This window comes from Teleopsis dalmanni, chromosome 1 (assembly GCF_002237135.1).
Source record: "Teleopsis dalmanni isolate 2A chromosome 1, ASM223713v2, whole genome shotgun sequence".
NCBI lineage: Eukaryota > Metazoa > Arthropoda > Insecta > Diptera > Diopsidae > Teleopsis > Teleopsis dalmanni.
This window is the reverse complement of record NC_051846.1, coordinates 115957815-115980618: the sequence shown is the minus strand read 5'-3', so window position 1 is coordinate 115980618 and position 22804 is coordinate 115957815. Positions and strand designations below refer to the sequence as shown.

Sequence of the window (22804 nt, the reverse complement as noted above, 5' to 3'; positions counted from 1 at the left end):
TCTAATTTGATTTAGATATGTACTTAATTTCAATTATATTTATAAGTATACATATAAGTATATAAAAATAGATAATGGTTAAAAATATTAGTTTTTTTATGATGTATGAATAAATTTTATTTCATTTGTCAGTATATATATATATATTTTTTTTTTCTCTCTTTTTGTTATTATTACTTTATAATAAACAGATAAATAAAAAAAAAAAAAAAAGAGGAAAGATTTAAATTAAAACCAGAAAATTTTTGTTTTTGATTACACTCATACACATTAATTTATTCTTATGTGAGTGGAACTTTATTCGGCTAATAGCAATAGCCTAATTATGATTTATTTAGAGGTGTGCTTCAGGTAGATCAAGGGGGCCTAGCAAAAATAAAATCAGTTAAGTAAAGAGAAACACAGTAAACCACGGACGTGCATATTGATCAATATAGAAGTATGGCTACTGTCAATGAATGTATTGAGGGACCAATACCGCAGGTTAGCTATGAGGAACATCATTGCATTGTGAAAGAAATGATACAAATGATGCGTGCTCTGGACGTGAGTCCTGGAGAAACCGGACGTTTTCCCAATAATGACACACCTGCGGCCTGTGTAATAATTTCAAATGAAAAAAAAACCATGCCCATCTTCTACGATGAATGTTTTTTTAAATTTAAGAAACCAAAAATATAAAAAAAAAAAAAAAAACATTATGTCTGGGTAGTTAAGGTATTATGTCTGGGTAGTTGTCTGTTGTTTTTTAGTCAGTAGTATGAAGTGATGGAAAGATCAATTGAGTTAAATTGAAACAAAAAGGAAAGAAAAGAAAAAGAAAAAAAAAAAAAAAAGAAAAAGAAAAAATTGAATTATAAAGAATTAGGATTATATATGCAAGTTTTGAAATTGAAAGATATATATTAGTTTTAGTAATAGTTATTAATCTACTTAGTTATAGTAAGTGAATAGAGGAGTATATGTATATATACCTATGAAGAAGATATAGTTTATTTGTTTAGTTACGGAAATGGATGGAAGTAAGTCATGACATGTTTTTTTTTTGTTCGATGTCAGCAGTAGGATTTGAGTAGCCAAGAACCCCACCCCTAAACCGGCGAGCATACCGGGCTTGCCACCATGTCATGCAGGGCACTTAAGTACTACAATAAACCATCTGGGCTGACACAACAAATGGCGCCCAACGAACACGAACGAGGAGTACACGACCAACGCACACGAACGTAAGACGAGACAACGACGAAATAACAGAGTAACCTACCAACAGATGACAAAATGAAGACGGACGGAAGGATTCGAGTTGGTCGCATAACAAATGGAGTGCATCCACTATACAATATAGTTAACTGTAACCCGGTGGGTTAAGAAGTCTACAATCGTCTTGCCTAATTTCTGTTCAGATGGAAAGGGGTATTGCGGTGTTGTATAGTGATGGTTGATTTATTTGCCGTCAATCGTGTGAAGTACTATTAACCATAACCAATTCACCAATGAGAGCGACAGGGACAACATGGGACAGACAACAGAGACTAACACAAAAGGTTTTATATTTCCTTTATGGATCAAGCAGCGTTAAGTGGCATAGGTAGTAATTAGCCCGTGGCTTAGCTAACAGTCGTCTTGTAAAAGTTTGTTAAAACAAACTATACATTGCGGTGTCACATAAGTTTTTTTTTTGTAGATTACTTTTGATAGGAAAGTTTAATTAGTTTTCTTTAATGTTTACTATGCAGTATGGTTATTTAAACCCGGTGGGTTGACTAACAATTGTCTTGCCTATTTTCTGTTAAACGGAGTAGATATTGCAGTATTAGCATAGTTTATTTTATTTAAATAGGAAGTCGTTTTACCGTGAACCAGTTCAGAGTAAAACTAAGTCTTCAAAGTTTTTTTAAACTCAATCACAGGAACCCTTTCACCCGTACCTGAGTAATGATAGATGTAGGTACTGTTGTGATTGGGCCCATAGGATTGACTTACTTATCAAATGATTCATGGGTTGACTACAGGACAATATGACAGAGACAGTGACAGAAACTGTTATTTCAAGTAGTTTTTTTTCTTTTCTTTTTCTTTTTGCTCATTTGCTTCGAAGTATCTGTAAGTTTTACTGTGCTAAGCCTGCCTATAAAGACGTTAACCGTAAAGCACACCTCGAGCTAAATCATTATAATTGTTACATCCTTATTAGTTGTAACCTGCAATAAAGTATTGCATTAATATTATTAAGTTTTATCATTATAATTTATTGTTTTTATATGGTACATTATTAGTATTTTATTTTTTTTATTTTTTTTTTAATTTTTGAATAAGATAGAGAAAAGGAGTGTTAGAAGAAGTAGTTTAAATTGAGTATGGTTGGAATTTTTTTTGTTCAGCGTTAATAAATAATAAGAAAGTTGCTTTACCGTCACTTGGTTGAGATTAGTACAATTGCTACTTCACGGTTAGGGATTTGGTGTGTCGTATAAGTGCATGGAGACAAACCAAGATTGGTATACTCCAGTAGGTGTAGAAGTAAGTCAAGAAGAGCTAAGTGGTAATAGAAGAATTACTAGAAGTGTAGCTAAAGCAATAGGGAAGCACGCAGTGGGGTACTTGCTGACGCAAATAGATACGGGCGTAACCCGACCGCAAGATCAAGTACCAGTAAGAGATATCCGATTGTGTGCTGAGGTATTGTTTAAAGACCAACCGGTAACGACGCCAAGTGCGAGAAAAGACACATCAGCTGATTTTGTTAATAAAGTGGATAAATTGACACTGTCGACGGAGTTTAATTCAGAGGAAGAAACAATGGAGGAAGCGACAGGAAACTCACTGCCAGGAGTTGATAAAATTGGGGCAATGATGGATCTAATGAAATCATATGCGCAACAACATGAGTTTCTGACGAATGGCATGCGGGAAATGCAATCAACAATTAAGAATCTAAATACAAGGATGGACAAACTACCTATAGGCAGTAGTAAACTAGCGTCTGAAAGGGAAGGTAATGTTAGGTTGAGTCAAAATAGGCATGAGTCAATTCTTTTCGATGATGATCAGAGGGCCCCTAGGAAAAATGTAGATCTAGATCGTTGGCGTATTAAATTTGATGGTACTAATAAAGATATGTCTGTAGAAAGTTTCGTATTCAGGATAGAAAAGATGAGGGAGCAACATGAGATTCCTTATCACCAATTATTCACTGATTTTCATTCTTTGGTGTCAGGACAGGCAGCACGTTGGTACTGGCAGGTGATGGAAGATCATGCTGAAGATGATGTGTTTGACTACTTTCAATTAAAACGTGAATTAGTCAATCAGTTTAAGTCTAGTGATAGTGACTATGAGGTGATAAAACAAATTATGGAAAGGAAGCAACAGCCAGGCGAACCTTTTGAAACGTTTTATACGGAAATTCATAATTTATCCTTTAGACTACGGAAGAAAATCCCCGAATTTGAGTTGGTACGCATAATCAAAGGGAATTTAAAAGCCTCTTTGACTGGAAACGTGGTGAAAAGCTACTGTTGGAAACTAGGACGCGAGGACGACAAGTGAATGAATTACAGTTCATCAAAGAGGAAGAAAGACAAGGATGGTCAGATCAGGTAATGGAGCTTGAAGCAATTCAAAAAGTCGGTCATGATAGGCAAGCCAACAATACCATTTCGTCTAACTGGAGATCTAGAATGGGTGACCACCCGGAGACACAGAGACAAAGGGATGAACCGTCACAAAAGAGAACTAGTCAGGACATACAAACAAAGTTTTGCTCATCACCATTTCATCTCAACTTGTGTTTTACCTGCGGAATGCCAGGGGACCATTATAAGGTTACAAACAGGGAAGGTTCAGGTGATGAGTGCAGGTCGTCGTTTCACCAAATGAAATGTTTTATCTGTAATGAGGGTGTGTCGTATTGTAAGATGGAGTCAGGTGAGGGAAACGCGAGACAGGTAGGAGCAGCCCGGGGCTACTACCAGAGAAAGTAGCAGCCGGGAGTCAATATCAAATCTTGCGTAGACCAATAGAGCAGACTATAGCTATTACATACAGTAAACATAAGAGTATACATCAGCAGAAAGTGGAATATGAAAGGGTGAGAGCTAGAATTTTCAATGAAGAACTTAGAATACAGCGACAAAAACGCCATAATAAACGAATACAAAAATTACGTACAAGAAGGAAAGCTATCAAAAGCTGTTTGAAAAGAATGGTAGACTCTATAGTGACATTGGAAGGAGATAACCGAATGTTTGCAAGGACGAAAGTGAATGGGAAAGAAATTACAGCTTTATTAGATTCAGGATCTAGTGCAAATTGCTAGGCATGGGAGCTCTAGTGTTTTTAGGCAATCAAATTAACCAACTGGTAAAAATTAAAGGGAAATCTATCAAAACGGCAAATGGAATTGAAACTCCAATCATGGGAGTCATTTCATTACCTGTGTTATGGGAAGGAGAAATTAAGTCAATGGACTTTTTGGTAGTTCCTTCATTACAGCAAGAATTCTACTTCGGAATTGATTTTTGGAGGACTTTTGAAATCCCATTGTTAACGAGAAAAAAAATTTGTGTAAAAGATTTAAAGGGGGTGTCTGAGTTAGAGATACAATCTTCCAGTTTGAAAGTTACGGCTGATCCACATGAGCTAACTAAGCAGCAGTTGTTAAAGTTGAACTTAGTAGTAAAAAAATTTCCGTCATTCAATGAGCTAGGTTTAGGTAAGACAATGGTCGAAACGCATATTATAGAAGTTCGCGATGAGCAGCTTCCCGTAAAGCAAAGGCATTATCCTATCTCCCCAGCAATACAAAAACTGATGTACGCAGAGTTGGACCGCATGTTACAATTCGGTGTTATTGAGGAGAGCAATAGCAGCTGGAGCTCATCAGTGACTTTGGTCATAAAAGGAGATAAACACCGGCTATGCCTGGATGCACGCAAAGTGAAAGACAGGACTATTAAAGACGCCTACCCTCTACCGCACATCGAAGGATTGCTTAGCCGACTACAAAATACAAGATACATTTCAGCTATTGACTTGAAAGATGCATTTTGGCAAATACCATTGGAGCATAAATCAAGGGAGAAAACGGCCTTCACTGTACCAGGTAGACCGCTTTACCAGTTCACGGTCATGCCTTTTGGGTTATGTAACGCTGCGCAAAGAATGTGTCGCTTAATGGATAAAGTGATTCCATCTGCAATGCGTGAAAGTGTGTTCGTATATTTAGATGACTTATTAGTATGTTCCGAAGATTTTGAAAGCCATATGCTAATGATAGAAAGGGTGGCCAACTGTTTGAGAAATGCTAGTCTGACAATCAATGTCGAAAAGAGTAAATTCTGCTATAGGAAGGTAAAATATTTAGGGTATGTTGTGGGTGATGGATGTTTAAGAACAGATCCAGGGAAAGTAGAGGCCATGACCTTGTTCCTGGAGCCAAAGACAGCTAAGCAACTTCGAAGGTTTTTAGGAATGACTGGATGGTACCGTAGGTTTATCAAAGACTATGCTTCAATAGCGGCACCATTACACGAATGTCTGTCGAAGGAGCGATTGAAGAAATTTACTTTGTCTGAGGATGCAAGAATAGCTTTTGAACAACTAAAAGAGAGCTTAACAACAGCCCCTGTATTAACGAACCCAAATTTTGAGCGACCATTCTACATACAATGTGACGCTTCGACATGTGGAGTAGGGGGAGTGTTGTTTCAAACCGATGAAAACGGAGGTGAACGTCCTATTGCATATATGTCCTCAAAGTTGAATAAAGCCCAACGCAACTATAGTGTTACGGAACTGGAATGCTACGCGGCAGTGCTCAGCGTCAAGAAGTTCAGAGCATACGTTGAAGGTCTACCTTTTACAATAATAACTGATCACGCCAGCCTCAAGTGGCTGATGAACCAAAAGGATCTGACAGGCAGGTTGGCTCGTTGGAGTTTGAAGCTCCAGGCCTTCGATTTTAAAATCGAGCATAGAAAGGGTACGCAAAACGTCGTTCCAGATGCACTTTCAAGGGTGTTCATGGAGGAAATGGTAGACACAAATAGGAATTCAGACGTCGACTTACAGTCTTTATCATTTAGTTCGGCAGAATACAAAGATCTCATCAAGACCATTGAAGCTAAACAAGAGCAAATCCCAGATCTCTGTGTGTCAGATGGTTATGTCTATAAACGAATGAATTTCAGTAGCGGTGATCCAATACAAGAAGACAGTGCATGGAAGTTGTGGGTACCAGCTGATATGCAGGGCTTACTAACTGAAAGAATGCATGCTTCACCTTCCTCCGGACATGGTGAACTTCACAAGACGTTAGCAAAAATAAGAGAAAAATATTTCTGGCCAGGCATGGTAACAGATGTACAAACACTTATAAGGAATTGTGAGGTGTGTAATGGTTCCAAGTCCGTAAGCAGAATGCGTAAGCCGCCAATGGGGGCACAAATGTTAACAGAAAGACCCTTCCAAAGGCTGTATATAGATTTTATGGGACCATATCCTAGAACGAAAGCAGGGAATACAATGATTTTTGTATGTTTAGATCACTTTTCAAAGTATGTTTTTCTGAAACCCATGTCCACTGCGACAGCGGCTAAGGTAGTGCAGTATTTAGAAACTGAGGTATTTCATATGTTTGGAGTACCAGAATTCGTGCATTCAGACAATGGTAAACAGTTTGTGTGCGAAACCTTTAAGTCATTTTTAGAGAAATATGGAGTAATACAAGTCAGAACGGCGTTATATTCTCCACAAGCGAATGCAGCAGAGCGTGTCAACCAGTCCGTATTGCAAATGTTAAGATCATATTTGAGTACTGATCAAAGAAAATGGGACGAGCATATCAGTGATGCGGCCTTTGCTTTGAGGAGTGCAAAGCACAGTTCAATTGGAATGGAACCATACTTTGCGGTGTTCGGTGTGAACATGATTCAACATGGCGCGGCGTATGATGTCAATAGACAACTGCAATTAATGCGATCTGCCGAGGTTATGAACCTACAGCACTGTGATAAGCAACAGTTAGTGAGAGATAGGATAAATGTTGAATTACAAAATGCACATAAGAGAGCCGAGAAGGTGTACAATACTCGAAGCAAACAGGTGCAATTCCAAGTAGGGCAAATTGTTTATCGTAAGAACTTCAGACAGAGTAAACTGGCGGACGGTTACAATGCTAAACTTGAACACAAAAATGTTAAATGCGTGGTATTAAAGGCAATAGGTAATTCATTGTATGAGCTCGGCAACAGCCAAGGGAGAAAAGTAGGCGTCTTCCACGCTAAAGACATATTTAGTAAATAATTTACAAGTTGGTTTGAACTGATAAATAACATGTCACGACACAATGTTAGAATCAGCCAAAAGTACAATAAAGGCCAGGCTAGTTCAGTCGGTAGAGTTTGAGATCAGAATCAGGGTGTGGGTCGAGGCCACACGTTGGGCGTAAGACAAAGAAGGTGCGTTAGCTATATCTGAACTACAACAGCAACAAAGCAACAAATAGCCTACATGTAAATTTCTTACGAGTGGGTTCCATGTTACAGGCAACATCGACCCCGTCGATCCTGTTATGTAGGCCTAGGTAAAGGATACGTATGGTTAGTGAAGAAAAAAAAAAAGAAAAGAATAGTTTGATTTTACCTGGGTTGACCCACGCTGTCCAAGAGCACCTTGCAGGTATAGGACGCAGTATTCCCTTCAGTATTCCCCTCGCCAGCAGTAGAAAATTTGTTTTTATTTGTTTTTATTTTACGTTAATCACTAATAAAAAAATAAAAATAATAAAAATTAACATGTGCATTGCGCGCACATTCCAAGCAAAATAATTGAAAGCTTTTGATTCTATTATTGTCTTTTGTTTTGGTTTGTAAGATCGCGGCGAAAGCTCATACACATTCCGAACTTGAAAGTTTTAGTGCTGCCAATAGGGCAGAGCATGTAAATTAGGAGTTTTATTGTGTTAAATATTCGGAATGTAGAAAAAAAGAAAAAAACAAAAACAAACAAAATGTTAGGAGAACGGAAGGTTCTGCTACCCCGCAAATATTGGTAACTGGAAAAAAAGTTAAAAAAAGGCCAGTTACAAGTATTAGCGGTGGTATAAAATTGGGAAGCGGAGCTGAAAAAAGGGTCAGTTTGGTGAATCTGGATGGTGAAAGGTTGTGTTCTAAAGACTAACAAGAATTTTAACTATTATATATAATTTTGGCGAAAAGTTTTTTTTTTGTTTGTGAAAACTAATGATATTGTTTGAAAGAATACTGATATAATTAGATCAGTTTGTTTTTTTTTTAAATTCAACATTGTGAACAAGAAAGAAAATTCTATAAAAATTAGAATATAAAAGTTACTGCAAAAGTAGCAGTTTTGTTTAAATAAAGTCTTTAAGAGTGACTACGTAGATGTCAATATTGTGAACAAGAAAGAATATTCTATAAAAATTAGAATATAAAAGTTACTGCAAAAGTAGCAGTTTTGTTTAAATAAAATCTTTAAGAGTGACTACGTAGATTTCAATATTGTGAACAGGAAAGAAATTCTATAAAAATTAGAATATAAAAGTTACTGCAAAAAGTAGCAGTTTTGTGTATATAAAGTATTTAACATTTGGCTACCTAGAATTCTAAATTGTGAACAGTAAAATGTGGTGAAAATTGACCTAGAATAGGGAGTACAGTAAGGAATTTCTGAGCACCGCAAACAGACAGCTATATTAACGTAGGACAAAAGGATAAAAGAACCAACTGTATAAGTAGCGGCATTAGCAGGTATTTCAACATCAGTTCTATTGAGAATACATTGAGGTCGCAGATTGTAAATTCGCTGATATTTTATAAATTAGTAAAAGAAGAAATTATATCAAAATATGGAATTATATCTATTTGAACTTAAGTTTTTCTTGTAAAATCATTAATTTTTTTATATCTGTATTTTCTTTTAATTTTTTTTGGATTTTTTTCTATTACATTACAAAGCAATAATATTTATAGTGAATTTTGAAAAAAAAAAAAGTCAGTTTTTGTGTCTTTAGTTTCTTTATTATTTTTAGTTTTTTTTTGAATTTTTTTATTTGTTTTAATTAATACAGGAATAATAAATACATAAATTAAGTTATTGTGAACATAAATTTTTCAAAAGACAAAAAATCTCTTTAAGCACATCAATAGTTGCTTTGCAAAATAGACACGGATTCATGTGTTTTACATAAACTCTCTCTATTTAATTTTTTTTATGCAGCTAGGTAACTGGAGCGCGCGAGGTGACGTCATTTCAGCGGGGCTAGTAAGTACCTGGTATAAACTCAATTAAAAAAAAAAAAAAAATAATAAACGCAGGTTGATATTTAAAAAAAAAAAAATTGATGTGCATTAGAGATATTTTTATCTAATTTGATTTAGATATGTACTTAATTTCAATTATATTTATAAGTATACATATAAGTATATAAAAATAGATAATGGTTAAAAATATTAGTTTTTTTATGATGTATGAATAAATTTTATTTCATTTGTCAGTATATATATATATTTTTTTTTTCTCACTTTTTGTTATTATTACTTTATAATAAACAGATAAATAAAAAAAATAAAAAAGAGGAAAGATTTAAATTAAAACCAGAAAATTTTTGTTTTTGATTACACTTATACACATTAATTTATTCTTATGTGAGTGGAACTTTATTCGGCTAATAGCAATAGCCTAATTATGATTTAGACTCCAACTGTTAGCTCTAGAGGTGTGCTTCAGGTAGATCAAAGGGGCCTAGCAAAAATAAAATCAGCTAAGTAAAGAGAAACACAGTAAACCACGGACGTGCATATTGATCAATATAGAAGTATGGCTACTGTCAATGAATGTATTGAGGGACCAATACCGCAGGTTAGCTATGAGAAACATCACTGCATTGTGAAAGAAATGATACAAATGATGCGTGCTCTGGACGTGAATCCTGGAGAAACCGGACGTTTTCCCAATAATGACACACCTGCGGCCTGTGTAATAATTTCAAATGGAAAAATTATTATGCCCATCTTCTACGATGAATGTTTTTTTAAATTTAAGAAACCAAAAATATAAAAAAAAAAAAAAAAAAACATTATGTCTGTGTAGTTAGGTATTGTCTGTTGTTTTTTAGTCAGTAGTATGAAGTGTTGGAAAGATCAATTGAGTTAAATTGAAACAAAAAGGAAAGAAAAGAAAAAGAAAAAAAAAAAGAAAAAAAAAATTGAATTATAAAGAATTAGGATTATACATGCAAGTTTTGAAATTGAAAGATATATATTAGTTTTAGTAATAGTTATTAATCTACTTAGTTATATGTAGTAAGTGAATAGAGGAGTATATGTATATATACCTATGAAGAAGATATAGTTTATTTGTTTAGTTACGGAAATGGATGGAAGTAAGTCATGACATGTTTTTTTTTTGTTCGATGTCAGCAGTAGGATTTGAGTAGCCAAGAACCCCATCCCTAAACCGGCGAGCATACCGGGCTTGCCACCATGTCATGCAGGGCACTTAAGTACTACAATAAACCATCTGGGCTGACACAACAGATGTCAATGTCGTCGGCGTAAGCAAGGAGCTGGACACATTTGTAGAATATTGTTCCATTACGATGAACACCTGCCCTGCGCATGATCACTTCCATGACGAAATTGAAGAGGTCACATGATAAGGGGTCACCTTGTCTGAAGCCTCGCACGGTATCAAAAGGTTCAGAGAGACTCGATCCTACCTTGACGGAGCTACGGGTATTACTTAGCGTCATTCTGCAAAGCCGAATTAATTTTGCAGGAATACTGAGCTCAGACATTGCGGCGTAAACGCGATCCCTAATGGGGCTATCGAAAGCTGCTTTATAATCGACAAAAAGGTGATGAGTGTCGATGTTATGTTCGTGGGCTTTTTCCAAGATTTGTCGCAGTGTGAATATCTGATCAATAGTGGAGCGACCAGGTCGAAAGCCGCACTGATAAGGTCCAATCAGTGAGTTGGCATGTGGCTTCAACCTTTCACACAGTACAGTTGAAAGAACCTTGTACGCGACAGGTATTAGGCTAATCCCGCGATAGTTGGCGCAAATCGTCGGGTCACCTTTTTTCAAGACAGGACAAAGGCTACTGAGATTCCAATCGCTGGGCATACTTTCATCTAACCATATTCTGCAGATAAGCTGATGCATGCACCCTATCAGCATATCGCCGCCGGCCTTGAACAATTCAACAGGCAGGCCATCTGCGCCTGCCGCTTTGTTGTTCTTAAGTCGCTGTATAGCAACACGCACTTCGTTATGGCTAGGTGATGGAATTTCAATGTCATCATTTTCGATTGGGGATACAGAGGGCATTTCTTCAATGGCAGAGTTGATGTTATCATCGCCAGATAGTAGTTTGGAGAAATGCTCCTTCCATACTTTCAGTACATTCTGCGTATCTGTAACCAGATTACCATTTTCGCCCTTACAGGTTGATGCACCAGGCTTAAAGCCTTGAGTCAGACGGTTGACTTTTTGATAAAATTTACGGGCATCATTCCTATTTCTACACACCTCGATTTCCTCTCGCTCGCGCCTTTCTTGATCTCGTTTCTTCCGTCTGAATAGGCACCTCTCTACCTTCCACATCTCCCGATATTGTTCATGCACTGTTCGCGTTGCTGCTGACTGCAGGGTCCTTTTATAGGCCGCGTTCTTCGCAGCAGTAGCTTGGCGACACTCTTCGTCGTACCATTGGTTTCGCCGTGGGGGACGTTGGAAACCAAGGACATCTTCCGCTGTTGTGCGTAGGGAGTGAGAGATATGTCCCCACTGTCTACCGGCATTATCGGGACGGGAGAGTTGGTTGTTTAATCGGCTAGAGAGCTGAGCGGCGAAAACTTCGGCTGTCTCTCGTGATCGCAGCTTACTAACGTCTAGTTTTTTCTGAAAATTGGAGCGTACATTGTTGGCGGTACTAAGCCGCATGCGTACCTTGGCTGCGACAAGGTAGTGATCTGAGTCGATGTTTGGACCACGGAATGAACGTACGTCCAGCACACTAGAAGCGTGCCTTGCGTCAATCACGAAGTGATCAATCTGGTTTCGTGTTGCTTGATCGGGAGATAGCCACGTTGCCTTGTGAATATCACGGTGTGGGAATCTGGTGCTACATACTACCATATTTCGCGCCGCAGCGAAATCAATTAGCCAGTTGGACCAAAGACTTCTTCTCTTCCGACCTTTGCATTAAAATCCCCGAGAACAATTTTAACGTCGTGGGCGGGACTGCGGTCATAAATTTCCTCGAGTCTCGCGTAGAATGTATCTTTGGTCAAGTCGTCCTTTTCTTCTGTCGGCGCGTGAGCGCAAATTAACGTGATGTTAAAAAATTTTGCCTTGATACGGAGTGTAGCAAGCCTTTCGTTCACCGGTGTGAATCGCTGGACTAATTTTGATAGTCTCTTGCTTACCACAAAACCGCATCCAAATTCACGTCTATTTGCATGGCAGCTGTAGTTTACATCACAGTTTGCTCTTTTAGAGCAGCCTTGTCCTATCCATCGCATTTCCTGGATGGCGGTGACGTCAGCCTTACATTTATTGAGGGCTTCCGCCAGTTGGATAGAGGCACCTTCCCTATAGAGGGTCCGGACATTCCAGGTGCATATCCGTAAATTATAGTCCTTTAATCATTTGCATTGGTCGTCAACGTTATTCGGTTTCCAGTTCAGAGGCACTCTTGCGTCCTTCATTGGTGGTTGATTTTACGTGACGGGTACCAAACCCTGTGCACAACCCAAATTTAAAGTCCTGGGGATAGGACTCGCCGTACGCACTATTAGTTCATTACCCAGCGGGTGCCAGGTAACTATCCAGGGGTGCCACGAGGAGGCTGTGCGACAACTTGGATTGAGGACAACAAGGATTGCGCTGGCATTTTCCATGTTAAATGCAATCAGACACGTTGCCTTGTGTACTCGCTCCCAGGGGCACGCGGCACGCGTTATTCAGTATTATTAATAATAATAATACTGAATAACGGTATTTCATCATGAATGCACATAGCAGCATTCATACCTAAATATTAATGTAGTCTTCAAAAGTAAACGTACATATGTATGTATTTATATAGTCTTATAATTCTAATATTAAAATATTTATCTTATAACTATGTAGGTATGTATGTTGGAGAAAAATATATATTAAATTTCTTTAGAATGAAATATTAGCGTAAAATCAAATTACTAACTAAGATAATAATACCTTCGATGCGCTTCATCCTAAAGGATAGATATCAAATTTTCATATATGTAAAAAGAAATTTAAACAAGTGTTTCTACAATATTGGAACCATGATTTCAATATATCAATCTAAAAATTTTATTTTGGAATCAAAATAAATCATGGTATAAGCGGTATAAATGAGTTTTCGATATAGAAGCAGCGCATCTCAATGAGCCAACTAATGTTCGATTGCCACTGTAAATTAAAATTTTCGCAGTGCTATTTCTGAGCGTCTCACCATTTTAAAAAAAAGGATTCTGAAGACTTTTCTCAGTATGCGTCAACAAACCCAATACACTTAGACAATCAAGAAGTTCTAAGGATTAGTTGGATATTATAGAAAATTTATTAAATACTATTAGAATGCCATAATGAAAAAGTTTCAAATACCTTTCTAAAAAAGTTAAGATAAAATTAATCCAAGATTGTATACTTTTATGTAAAAATCTAAAGGAATTATTAACTGAACAGATGAAGGTAGCTTAACCAGACTATAAAATAAAAAATTTGTAATAACAACATATGCATCAAATGTAGCTTTAGGAGAAGTTTTAAGTCAAGAAGGAAAACCCTTAACTATTATATCAAAAGCATTTAATTCAACGGAATAATATTATGCAATAAATGAAAAAGAACTTTATGCAAAAGTTTGGTCACTAAAAACATTAAGAAAATATCTATATGGAGTAAGACAATTAGAAATCCAAACCTTTAACATTTGCAATATTAATATTCACCTAAAATAATTTATAAACCAGGAACACTTAACGTAGTTGCAGATGCCTTATAACGATAATATTTAAATAATGTAGACGATGATATTACTTCTGAATCATCTATCACAAATACATAATATTCAGTTGGGGGTTAATATAACTATTCCGGAAACTAGGAAACCATTCAATATGTTTAAACAACAAATCCTTTTAGCAAAAAATATATTCACAATTCATTACCCCATTGAAAAGTTTGATAGAACAAGACATATTAGGGGTGTTCACGATGTCTGTGCATCGTTGCAAACTCAAATAATCGTAAACACACTTTGTGCATATTAGTCTTGAAAATATTTAGAACAACTGATTTTTGTTTATGTATTTAACAATGCCAAGAAAAAGTGAAAACTAGAATATATTGAATACTGAGCTGGATTTTGCTTTTGCTGAATTAATGGCCAGTTTATTTTACACACATTTATATTCATACGAATTTTAGAAATTGATACTCATGATGACGTTGCAATAAGTAACATTTTGGATGATTTAGAAGAAGTCATTTCCACTGTGCTTATGTGCCGTCGTGGAATTTCATCAAAAGTTCCAAAATCTATTGAATGGTCCACTGATCATCGCCTGTGATTATAATCTGCATGTAGCATGTTGGCATGATGCAAATATATATCGTAACACTTCAATTTTTAAACAAAAAGAAAATTTTTTTCACATGGAGATTCAATGTGATTCAGCATGGAGAGATTGCAAGTGATTCAGCATATCCTTTATCGGAATATGTATTAACTCCAAACAGATATAATGCGCATCAGATGAGTAGATACTTACGAGATACTTTCAATTTGCGACATTGCACATACCGAATATGTGTTGAGCACTGCTTTGGCATATTAAAGGAAAAATTTGAAAGTCTTAAAGAACTACGGATGCATCTCCATAACATAAACAGCTATAAGTACTGCTCCAAAAATACCACATCATTTAACAGAAATGGTGAAATGAAAAGGCAAGAAGTATCTCATTAATATTTAATGGTTAAATACAAAAAAAGAAATAAACTCGATAGACAAATATATAACATATATACCTCAAAACCTTCAGTTTCCTCAAGGAAATCTTGAATGAGATTTACCTTATTGTTGGCCAACTTTTTGTTACTACTTGATCGAAAACTATTTAATTTAATAGTTTTTTCTATTCTCTTTGATTTTATATAAATCCAAACGCACCTTTTGCTTGAGTAGTTCACATACCACTGACTTTATTTTTAAAACATATTATTAACAATAGCAAAAAAAGCAAAACAAAAGGAAAGCTGCGGCTATTAAAAGCTTTTTTGTTAGTTGTAAATAAATATTAAATAATTGAACTTAAAATAAGTATACGAGAACCTAATTGACTTAACATACCGGCCCCCATTGAGACCGTCAGGTTCAATTAATTGGTAATACAGCTAGCTTCGTAATTGGTTTGAGTTGTGTAAAACTACTATATTCTTGTGAAAATAGTGTTGTTGAATAATATATACAATATGCAACAGAGCGCGTTGTATTTCATTTATCACGAATAATGATTGAATTTGTGCCTCGTGCTTGTGATGCCATCTTAGCATCAGCGCAACCATACGTAGACATTTGTTATAATTGCTTATCTGATGAAGTCTCTGTTGCAAATACGACAGTTTGATATCTTCCAAAATGCACACTAGTTTGCGAATTTCTAACTTGCGTTCGTCAACTGTTAGTTGATTTATTGAATGTTCTGGCCAGTTTGGCCACGGCAACATTAAGAATGAAGGTCCTTTGAACCAATTTGATTACAGGAATTCTGGGACGGTAGACCCTCTAAAAACGAGATCAGCTGGATTCTGATCGGTTGGTACATGGCGCCAAAATGCATTTACCGACCATTCTTGAACGTCAGCAACTCGATTACCAACAAAGGTCGCTAGTGTTGAAGAATGAGAACTAATCCAATGTAAAGTAATCTGTGAATCAGACCAAAAGTATATGTTATTAATATAATATAATAAATTATCTTTAATCTTGTTCCAGCATCCAGCAAGAAGATGGGCGGCACACAATTCAAGACGTGGTAATGATCTTGCTTTCACAGGAGCAACTCGGGATTTGGAAGTTAATAAATGAACATTAACATTGCCAAAATTATCTTGACAACGTAGATAGATACAACATCCGTATGCTCTAATTGATGCGTCGCTGAAGCCATGTACTTGCATGTTAATTGAGTTCTTGATTCGAGTGAACTTAGGAATTTTAAGAAGTACCACTTGATGCAAATCAGCAAGAATTTTGTTCCATGTTGTGTAAATTTCTTGAGGTACGGATTCATCCCAATCACATCCAATTATCCATAGTTGCTGTAACAAAATCTTAGCTTTGATGATAAGTGGAGTAATTAGACCCAAAGGATCATATAAAGATGATGCTAATGACAAAATGTTTCGTTTAGTATGACTTGCTGGTATATTGGTTGATTGAAAAGTGAAGCAAAAATAGTCTTCTTTCGTATTCCATAACATTCCAAGTGGGCATGCCATATCTCTTGCAGTCTCAATATCTGTAAGTTTAACATTTGGTGCAGTGATGTTAACATTGTTACTATTCCACTTTGTTAACGATAAGTTGTAAAAATCCAATATTTCGGTAGTTTCATTTTTGATGGCTTGCAATGTCTCCAAGTCATCTGCTCCTGAGATCATGTCATCGACATAAAAATCCCTTTTTAATATCATTTTACCTGTTTCTTTACGGTAAGGATAGTTATCTGCAATGTAGTGTAAGCACCTAGATGCAAGAAATTGCGCAGAACTCGTACCATATGTAACAGTATTCAGTTGATAAACTGAAATATTTTGCGATTTATGCTCACGCCACAAAATTAGTTGAAAATTGCGATCACTTCGATGTAGCCAAAATTGTCTATACATTATTGTTATGTCAGCCGTTATTCCATATTGATATAATCGAAATCTTAATAATGTTATTACAAGTTCATTTTGGATTGTAGGGCCCACTACACGTAATTTAGTAGTTGTGCTATCTGGTTTAATTACATAATGATGTGGGATAAAATAGTGGGGAGAATTTAAATCCAAATCCTTAACCATCGACATATGTCCGAGATTTTCATAATCTTGCATAAATTTCACATATTCCAATTTTAACTCAATATTGGAGTCAAGTCTTCTTTCCATAGATAAAAATCTTCTTAATGCATTTTTCTGAGAATTTCCAAAAGTACTTGTGTCGCCTTTGAATGGCAACCTTGTCATAATTCGGCCATCGTTACTGAGAGCTACAGAAAGTTGGTTTCGCATTGCTGTTCTTCTACTGACTATACTGATGGTGGATGAACTGGTTCCTCTATCTGCCACAACCGTTCCAAGTTCGCATTAATTGTATCCAAGCTAACAACACAATGGGATGAAACAATTTTGGAATCTTTAGTAGAACAATATTTTCCTGAAATAATCCAGCCGAACAAAGTTTTTTGTAAAGTCGGTAAATTCTCACCAAGTTTTATTTGGCCTACTGCTAGCAGTGAAAAGAAAGCTTCTGCGCCAAGTAACATATCAATTTTTTGGCGTTTAGAAAATGTCGGATCAGCTAATTGAAGATTTTCAGGAATTTGCAACTCTCATTAGGGTGATATCCAGAAATTCTTTTGGTAACGAGAAACTCAAGTGCTGCTTCAAAACTGTTTAACCTTGAACGTATCGTACTTATAGTTTTGTGTTTAATATTTATTGATGCAGCTCCTACACCAACAAGACTGTTTTCACTTCGTGACTTTTTTAGATGAAGTGCATTACACATCGATTCCGATATTAAATTGACCTGCGAGCATGAATCTAATAACACTCTACAGAGTTGAAAAGTACCAGATGCATCTTTAGCTAACACCATTGCTGTTGCCAAAAGCACCACTGATTTTACCCGAGCAGAAGTATCGTCTGGAACTAGTGTACTAGTGTGTACATGACTTAGAGGTGATATTGTTTGCTCACATAAAGGTTCCATATTAGATGATGCACCAGTATTATGTAAAAGTGAATGATGTCGTTTTTTGCACATTCGGCATGAATACGTTGATGGACAATGTGTGCTAATGTGATCTTTCCGGAGACAATTAAAGCATAGTTGGATTTGCTTCGCCTGTTGACATCGATTTTCAATTGATAGAGCTAAAAAATTTGGACAATTAGTAATATAATGACCAGGTTTTAAACAATATACACAATGAATCTGACTTGTAGACTTTTGTTTCGTCATTAAGATGTGCTTGAAAGGTTTACGAACACTAGTACGCTGCAACTCTTGGTTGATTGTAGCCTTTGGCTTGGCCTTTGCTAGTACCATTAATTGTTGATAATTGTTGATAATGTTGCAAGATGCTTGACATCAAGATGCTTGACATCTTGCAACATTCCAGCCAAGTTGGTAGTTTCGTATAGTCGTGACATTCATTCCATTTACGTTTCGTCTCACTATCCGCTTTCGTCATCACCAAATGAATCATGATTGCATCACATATCTGTTCGTGTGATCCCAGTGATTTAAGCGAACTATATAAAGCCGAAATGTTGTCCACTAATTGGCGAAGTTGAGTCGAATCAGGCATAATACATTGTGGTTCATCAAAAAGTGTTACAATGCCTTCCAGAAATATGAGAGGGTCATTGTCGTATCGCTCTTTGAGTCTTTGGAGAGCCTTCGGATAGTTGTCTTCCGTTATCTGGAACGCCTTTACTGTAGCTAACGCTTCCCCTTGAAGACACGATAACAAATGGTTGAATTTTTCAATTGATGTCAAGAGCGAATCACTATCTACAAGGTTTTGAAAAATATGTATAAAATTTTTGAATTCAAGATATTTGCCGTCAAACTTAGGCAACTTTAAATGTGGCAATCTGTTTGACGGCAGCTGCGGTAACGAGAAAGTTTGCTCATGGTAGCTTTGTCTCCCCCGTCCATCAACTAATGACAATATTAAACAGTTTGTACTTACGTACAGCTCATCGATGTCAGAGCGCGCTGAATCTATAGGACAATATCGCTCTATCTGATTCTGGTAGTAAGATACCTGCTTATAATATGCATCTAGCATCCCAAGTCTACACTCCAATTCCGTTGACGATAAAGTTTTGTTGTTCTCAACAATATTTTTAATTCGCGTTATTCTGCCTTTTGTAGATGCTCGCTGCTGTTTTAATTCTTCTAACGAAGGCAATGGCGGCAGAGAATTTGACGCTAAAGTCGCATTGTTTTCGGCAGCGCTGCTCGCTGCTGCATTATTAGAATTTTGCATCACCGAAAGCAAATGCAAAACCGAAAATAAAACAAAAAAAAACCAACTAATGTTATGAAGGTTAATAACCTGAATGATTGTCAAGGTTATTGTAAAATTGAACAACTGTTGTTTATTTTTTAAGTTTTAAACAATTACTGATGTAAGAGACTATTAATATCAAGTTTTTAATATTAATTTGAAAGACCTTTAGCCTTTATTTATATCAAGTCTTTAATATAAATTGAATTTAATTTGAAACACTTTTAGTCGTCATTTATATCAAGTCTTTAATATAAATTGAATTTAATTTGAAACACTTTTAGTCGTCATTTATATCAAGTCTTTAATATAAATTGAATTTAATTTGAAACACTTTTAGTCGTCATTTATATCAAGTCTTTAATATAAATTGAATTTAATTTGAAACACTTTTAATAGTTAATTTATCATAAGTCTTTAAAATAAATTTAAGATAATTTCAAACACTTGTTTTTAGGCACACTACGGTCGTGTCCTGTCATGGTCGCCAATGATCGAAAACTATTTAATTTAATAGTTTTTTCTATTCTCTTTGATTTTATATAAATCCAAACGCACCTTTTGCTTGAGTAGTTCACATACCACTGACTTTATTTTTAAAACATATTATTAACAATAGCAAAAAAAGCAAAACAAAAGGAAAGCTGCGGCTATTAAAAGCTTTTTTGTTAGTTGTAAATAAATATTAAATAATTGAACTTAAAATAAGTATACGAGAACCTAATTGACTTAACATACCGGCCCCCATTGAGACCGTCAGGTTCAATTAATTGGTAATACAGCTAGCTTCGTAATTGGTTTGAGTTGTGTAAAACTACTATATTCTTGTGAAAATAGTGTTGTTGAATAATATATACAATATGCAACAGAGCGCGTTGTATTTCATTTATCACGAATAATGATTGAATTTGTGCCTCGTGCTTGTGATGCCATCTTAGCATCAGCGCAACCATACGTAGACATTTGTTATAATTGCTTATCTGATGAAGTCTCTGTTGCAAATACGACAGTTTGATATCTTCCAAAATGCACACTAGTTTGCGAATTTCTAACTTGCGGTCGTCAACTGTTAGTTGATTTATTGAATGTTCTGGCCAGTTTGGCCACGGCAACATTAAGAATGAAGGTCCTTTGAACCAATTTGATTACAGAAATTCTGGGACGGTAGACCCTCTAAAAACGAGATCAGCTGGATTCTGATCGGTTGGTACATGGCATCCAGCATCCAGCAAGAAGATGGGCGGCACACAATTCAAGACGTGGTAATGATCTTGCTTTCACAGGAGCAACTCGGGATTTGGAAGTTAATAAATGAACATTAACATTGCCAAAATTATCTTGACAACGTAGATAGATGCAATATCCGTATGCTCTAATTGATGCGTCGCTGAAGCCATGTACTTGCATGTTAATTGAGTTCTTGATTCGAGTGAACTTAGGAATTTTAAGAAGTACCACTTGATGCAAATCAGCAAGAATTTTGTTCCATGTTGTGTAAATTTCTTAAGGTACGGATTCATCCCAATCACATCCAATTATCCATAGTTGCTGTAACAAAATCTTAGCTTTGATGATAAGTGGAGTAATTAGACCCAAAGGATCATATAAAGATGATGCTAATGACAAAATGTTTCGTTTAGTATGACTTGCTGGTATATTGGTTGATTGAAAAGTGAAGCAAAAATAGTCTTCTTTCGTATTCCATAACATTCCAAGTGGGCATGCCATATCTCTTGCAGTCTCAATATCTGTAAGTTTAACATTTGGTGCAGTGATGTTAACATTGTTACTATTCCACTTTGTTAACGATAAGTTGTAAAAATCCAATATTTCGGTAGTTTCATTTTTGATGGCTTGCAATGTCTCCAAGTCATCTGCTCCTGAGATCATGTCATCGACATAAAAATCCCTTTTTAATATCATTTTACCTGTTTCTTTACGGTAAGGATAGTTATCTGCAATGTAGTGTAAGCACCTAGTTGCAAGAAATTGCGCAGAACTCGTACCATATGTAACAGTATTCAGTTGATAAACTGAAATATTTTGCGATTTATGCTCACGCCACAAAATTAGTTGAAAATTGCGATCACTTCGATGTAGCCAAAATTGTCTATACATTATTGTTATGTCAGCCGTTATTCCATATTGATATAATCGAAATCTTAATAATGTTATTACAAGTTCATTTTGGATTGTAGGGCCCACTACACGTAATTTAGTAGTTGTGCTATCTGGTTTAATTACATAATGATGTGGGATAAAATAGTGGGGAGAATTTAAATCCAAATCCTTAACCATCGACATATGTCCGAGATTTTCATAATCTTGCATAAATTTCACATATTCCAATTTTAACTCAATATTGGAGTCAAGTCTTCTTTCCATAGATAAAAATCTTCTTAATGCATTTTTCTGAGAATTTCCAAAAGTACTTGTGTCGCCTTTGAATGGCAACCTTGTCATAATTCGGCCATCGTTACTGAGAGCTACAGAAAGTTGGTTTCGCATTGCTGTTCTTCTACTGACTATACTGATGGTGGATGAACTGGTTCCTCTATCTGCCACAACCGTTCCAAGTTCGCATTAATTGTATCCAAGCTAACAACACAATGGGATGAAACAATTTTGGAATCTTTAGTAGAACAATATTTTCCTGAAATAATCCAGCCGAACAAAGTTTTTTGTAAAGTCGGTAAATTCTCACCAAGTTTTATTTGGCCTACTGCTAGCAGTGAAAAGAAAGCTTCTGCGCCAAGTAACATATCAATTTTTTGGCGTTTAGAAAATGTCGGATCAGCTAATTGAAGATTTTCAGGAATTTGCAACTCTCATTAGGGTGATATCCAGAAATTCTTTTGGTAACGAGAAACTCAAGTGCTGCTTCAAAACTGTTTAACCTTGAACGTATCGTACTTATAGTTTTGTGTTTAATATTTATTGATGCAGCTCCTACACCACCAAGACTGTTTTCACTTCGTGACTTTTTTAGATGAAGTGCATTACACATCGATTCCGATATTAAATTGACCTGCGAGCATGAATCTAATAACACTCTACAGAGTTGAAAAGTACCAGATGCATCTTTAGCTAACACCATTGCTGTTGCCAAAAGCACCACTGATTTTACCCGAGCAGAAGTATCGTCTGGAACTAGTGTACTAGTGTGTACATGACTTAGAGGTGATATTGTTTGCTCACATAAAGGTTCCATATTAGATGATGCACCAGTATTATGTAAAAGTGAATGATGTCGTTTTTTGCACATTCGGCATGAATACGTTGATGGACAATGTGTGCTAATGTGATCTTTCCGGAGACAATTAAAGCATAGTTGGATTTGCTTCGCCTGTTGACATCGATTTTCAATTGATAGAGCTAAAAAATTTGGACAATTAGTAATATAATGACCAGGTTTTAAACAATATACACAATGAATCTGACTTGTAGACTTTTG

The 22804-nt window shown here is 35.9% G+C and overlaps 3 protein-coding genes across 3 annotated transcripts; all 3 read right to left on the bottom strand.

The window, feature by feature from the left end:
- Nucleotides 1-15814: 15814 nt before the first annotated feature.
- On the bottom strand, nucleotides 15815-17293 carry LOC119665652. Its single transcript, XM_038074880.1, has one exon. The coding sequence runs from the start codon at nucleotides 17291-17293 to the stop codon at nucleotides 15815-15817; it is 1479 nt and encodes a 492-aa protein (XP_037930808.1).
- Nucleotides 17294-18321: 1028 nt separating this feature from the next.
- Nucleotides 18322-19329, bottom strand: LOC119665651. Its single transcript, XM_038074879.1, has one exon. The coding sequence runs from the start codon at nucleotides 19327-19329 to the stop codon at nucleotides 18322-18324; it is 1008 nt and encodes a 335-aa protein (XP_037930807.1).
- Nucleotides 19330-20853: 1524 nt separating this feature from the next.
- Nucleotides 20854-21813, bottom strand: LOC119665650. Its single transcript, XM_038074878.1, has one exon. It carries the CDS (start codon nucleotides 21811-21813, stop codon nucleotides 20854-20856), a length of 960 nt encoding a protein of 319 aa, XP_037930806.1.
- Between the last annotated feature and the right edge of the window lie 991 nt (nucleotides 21814-22804).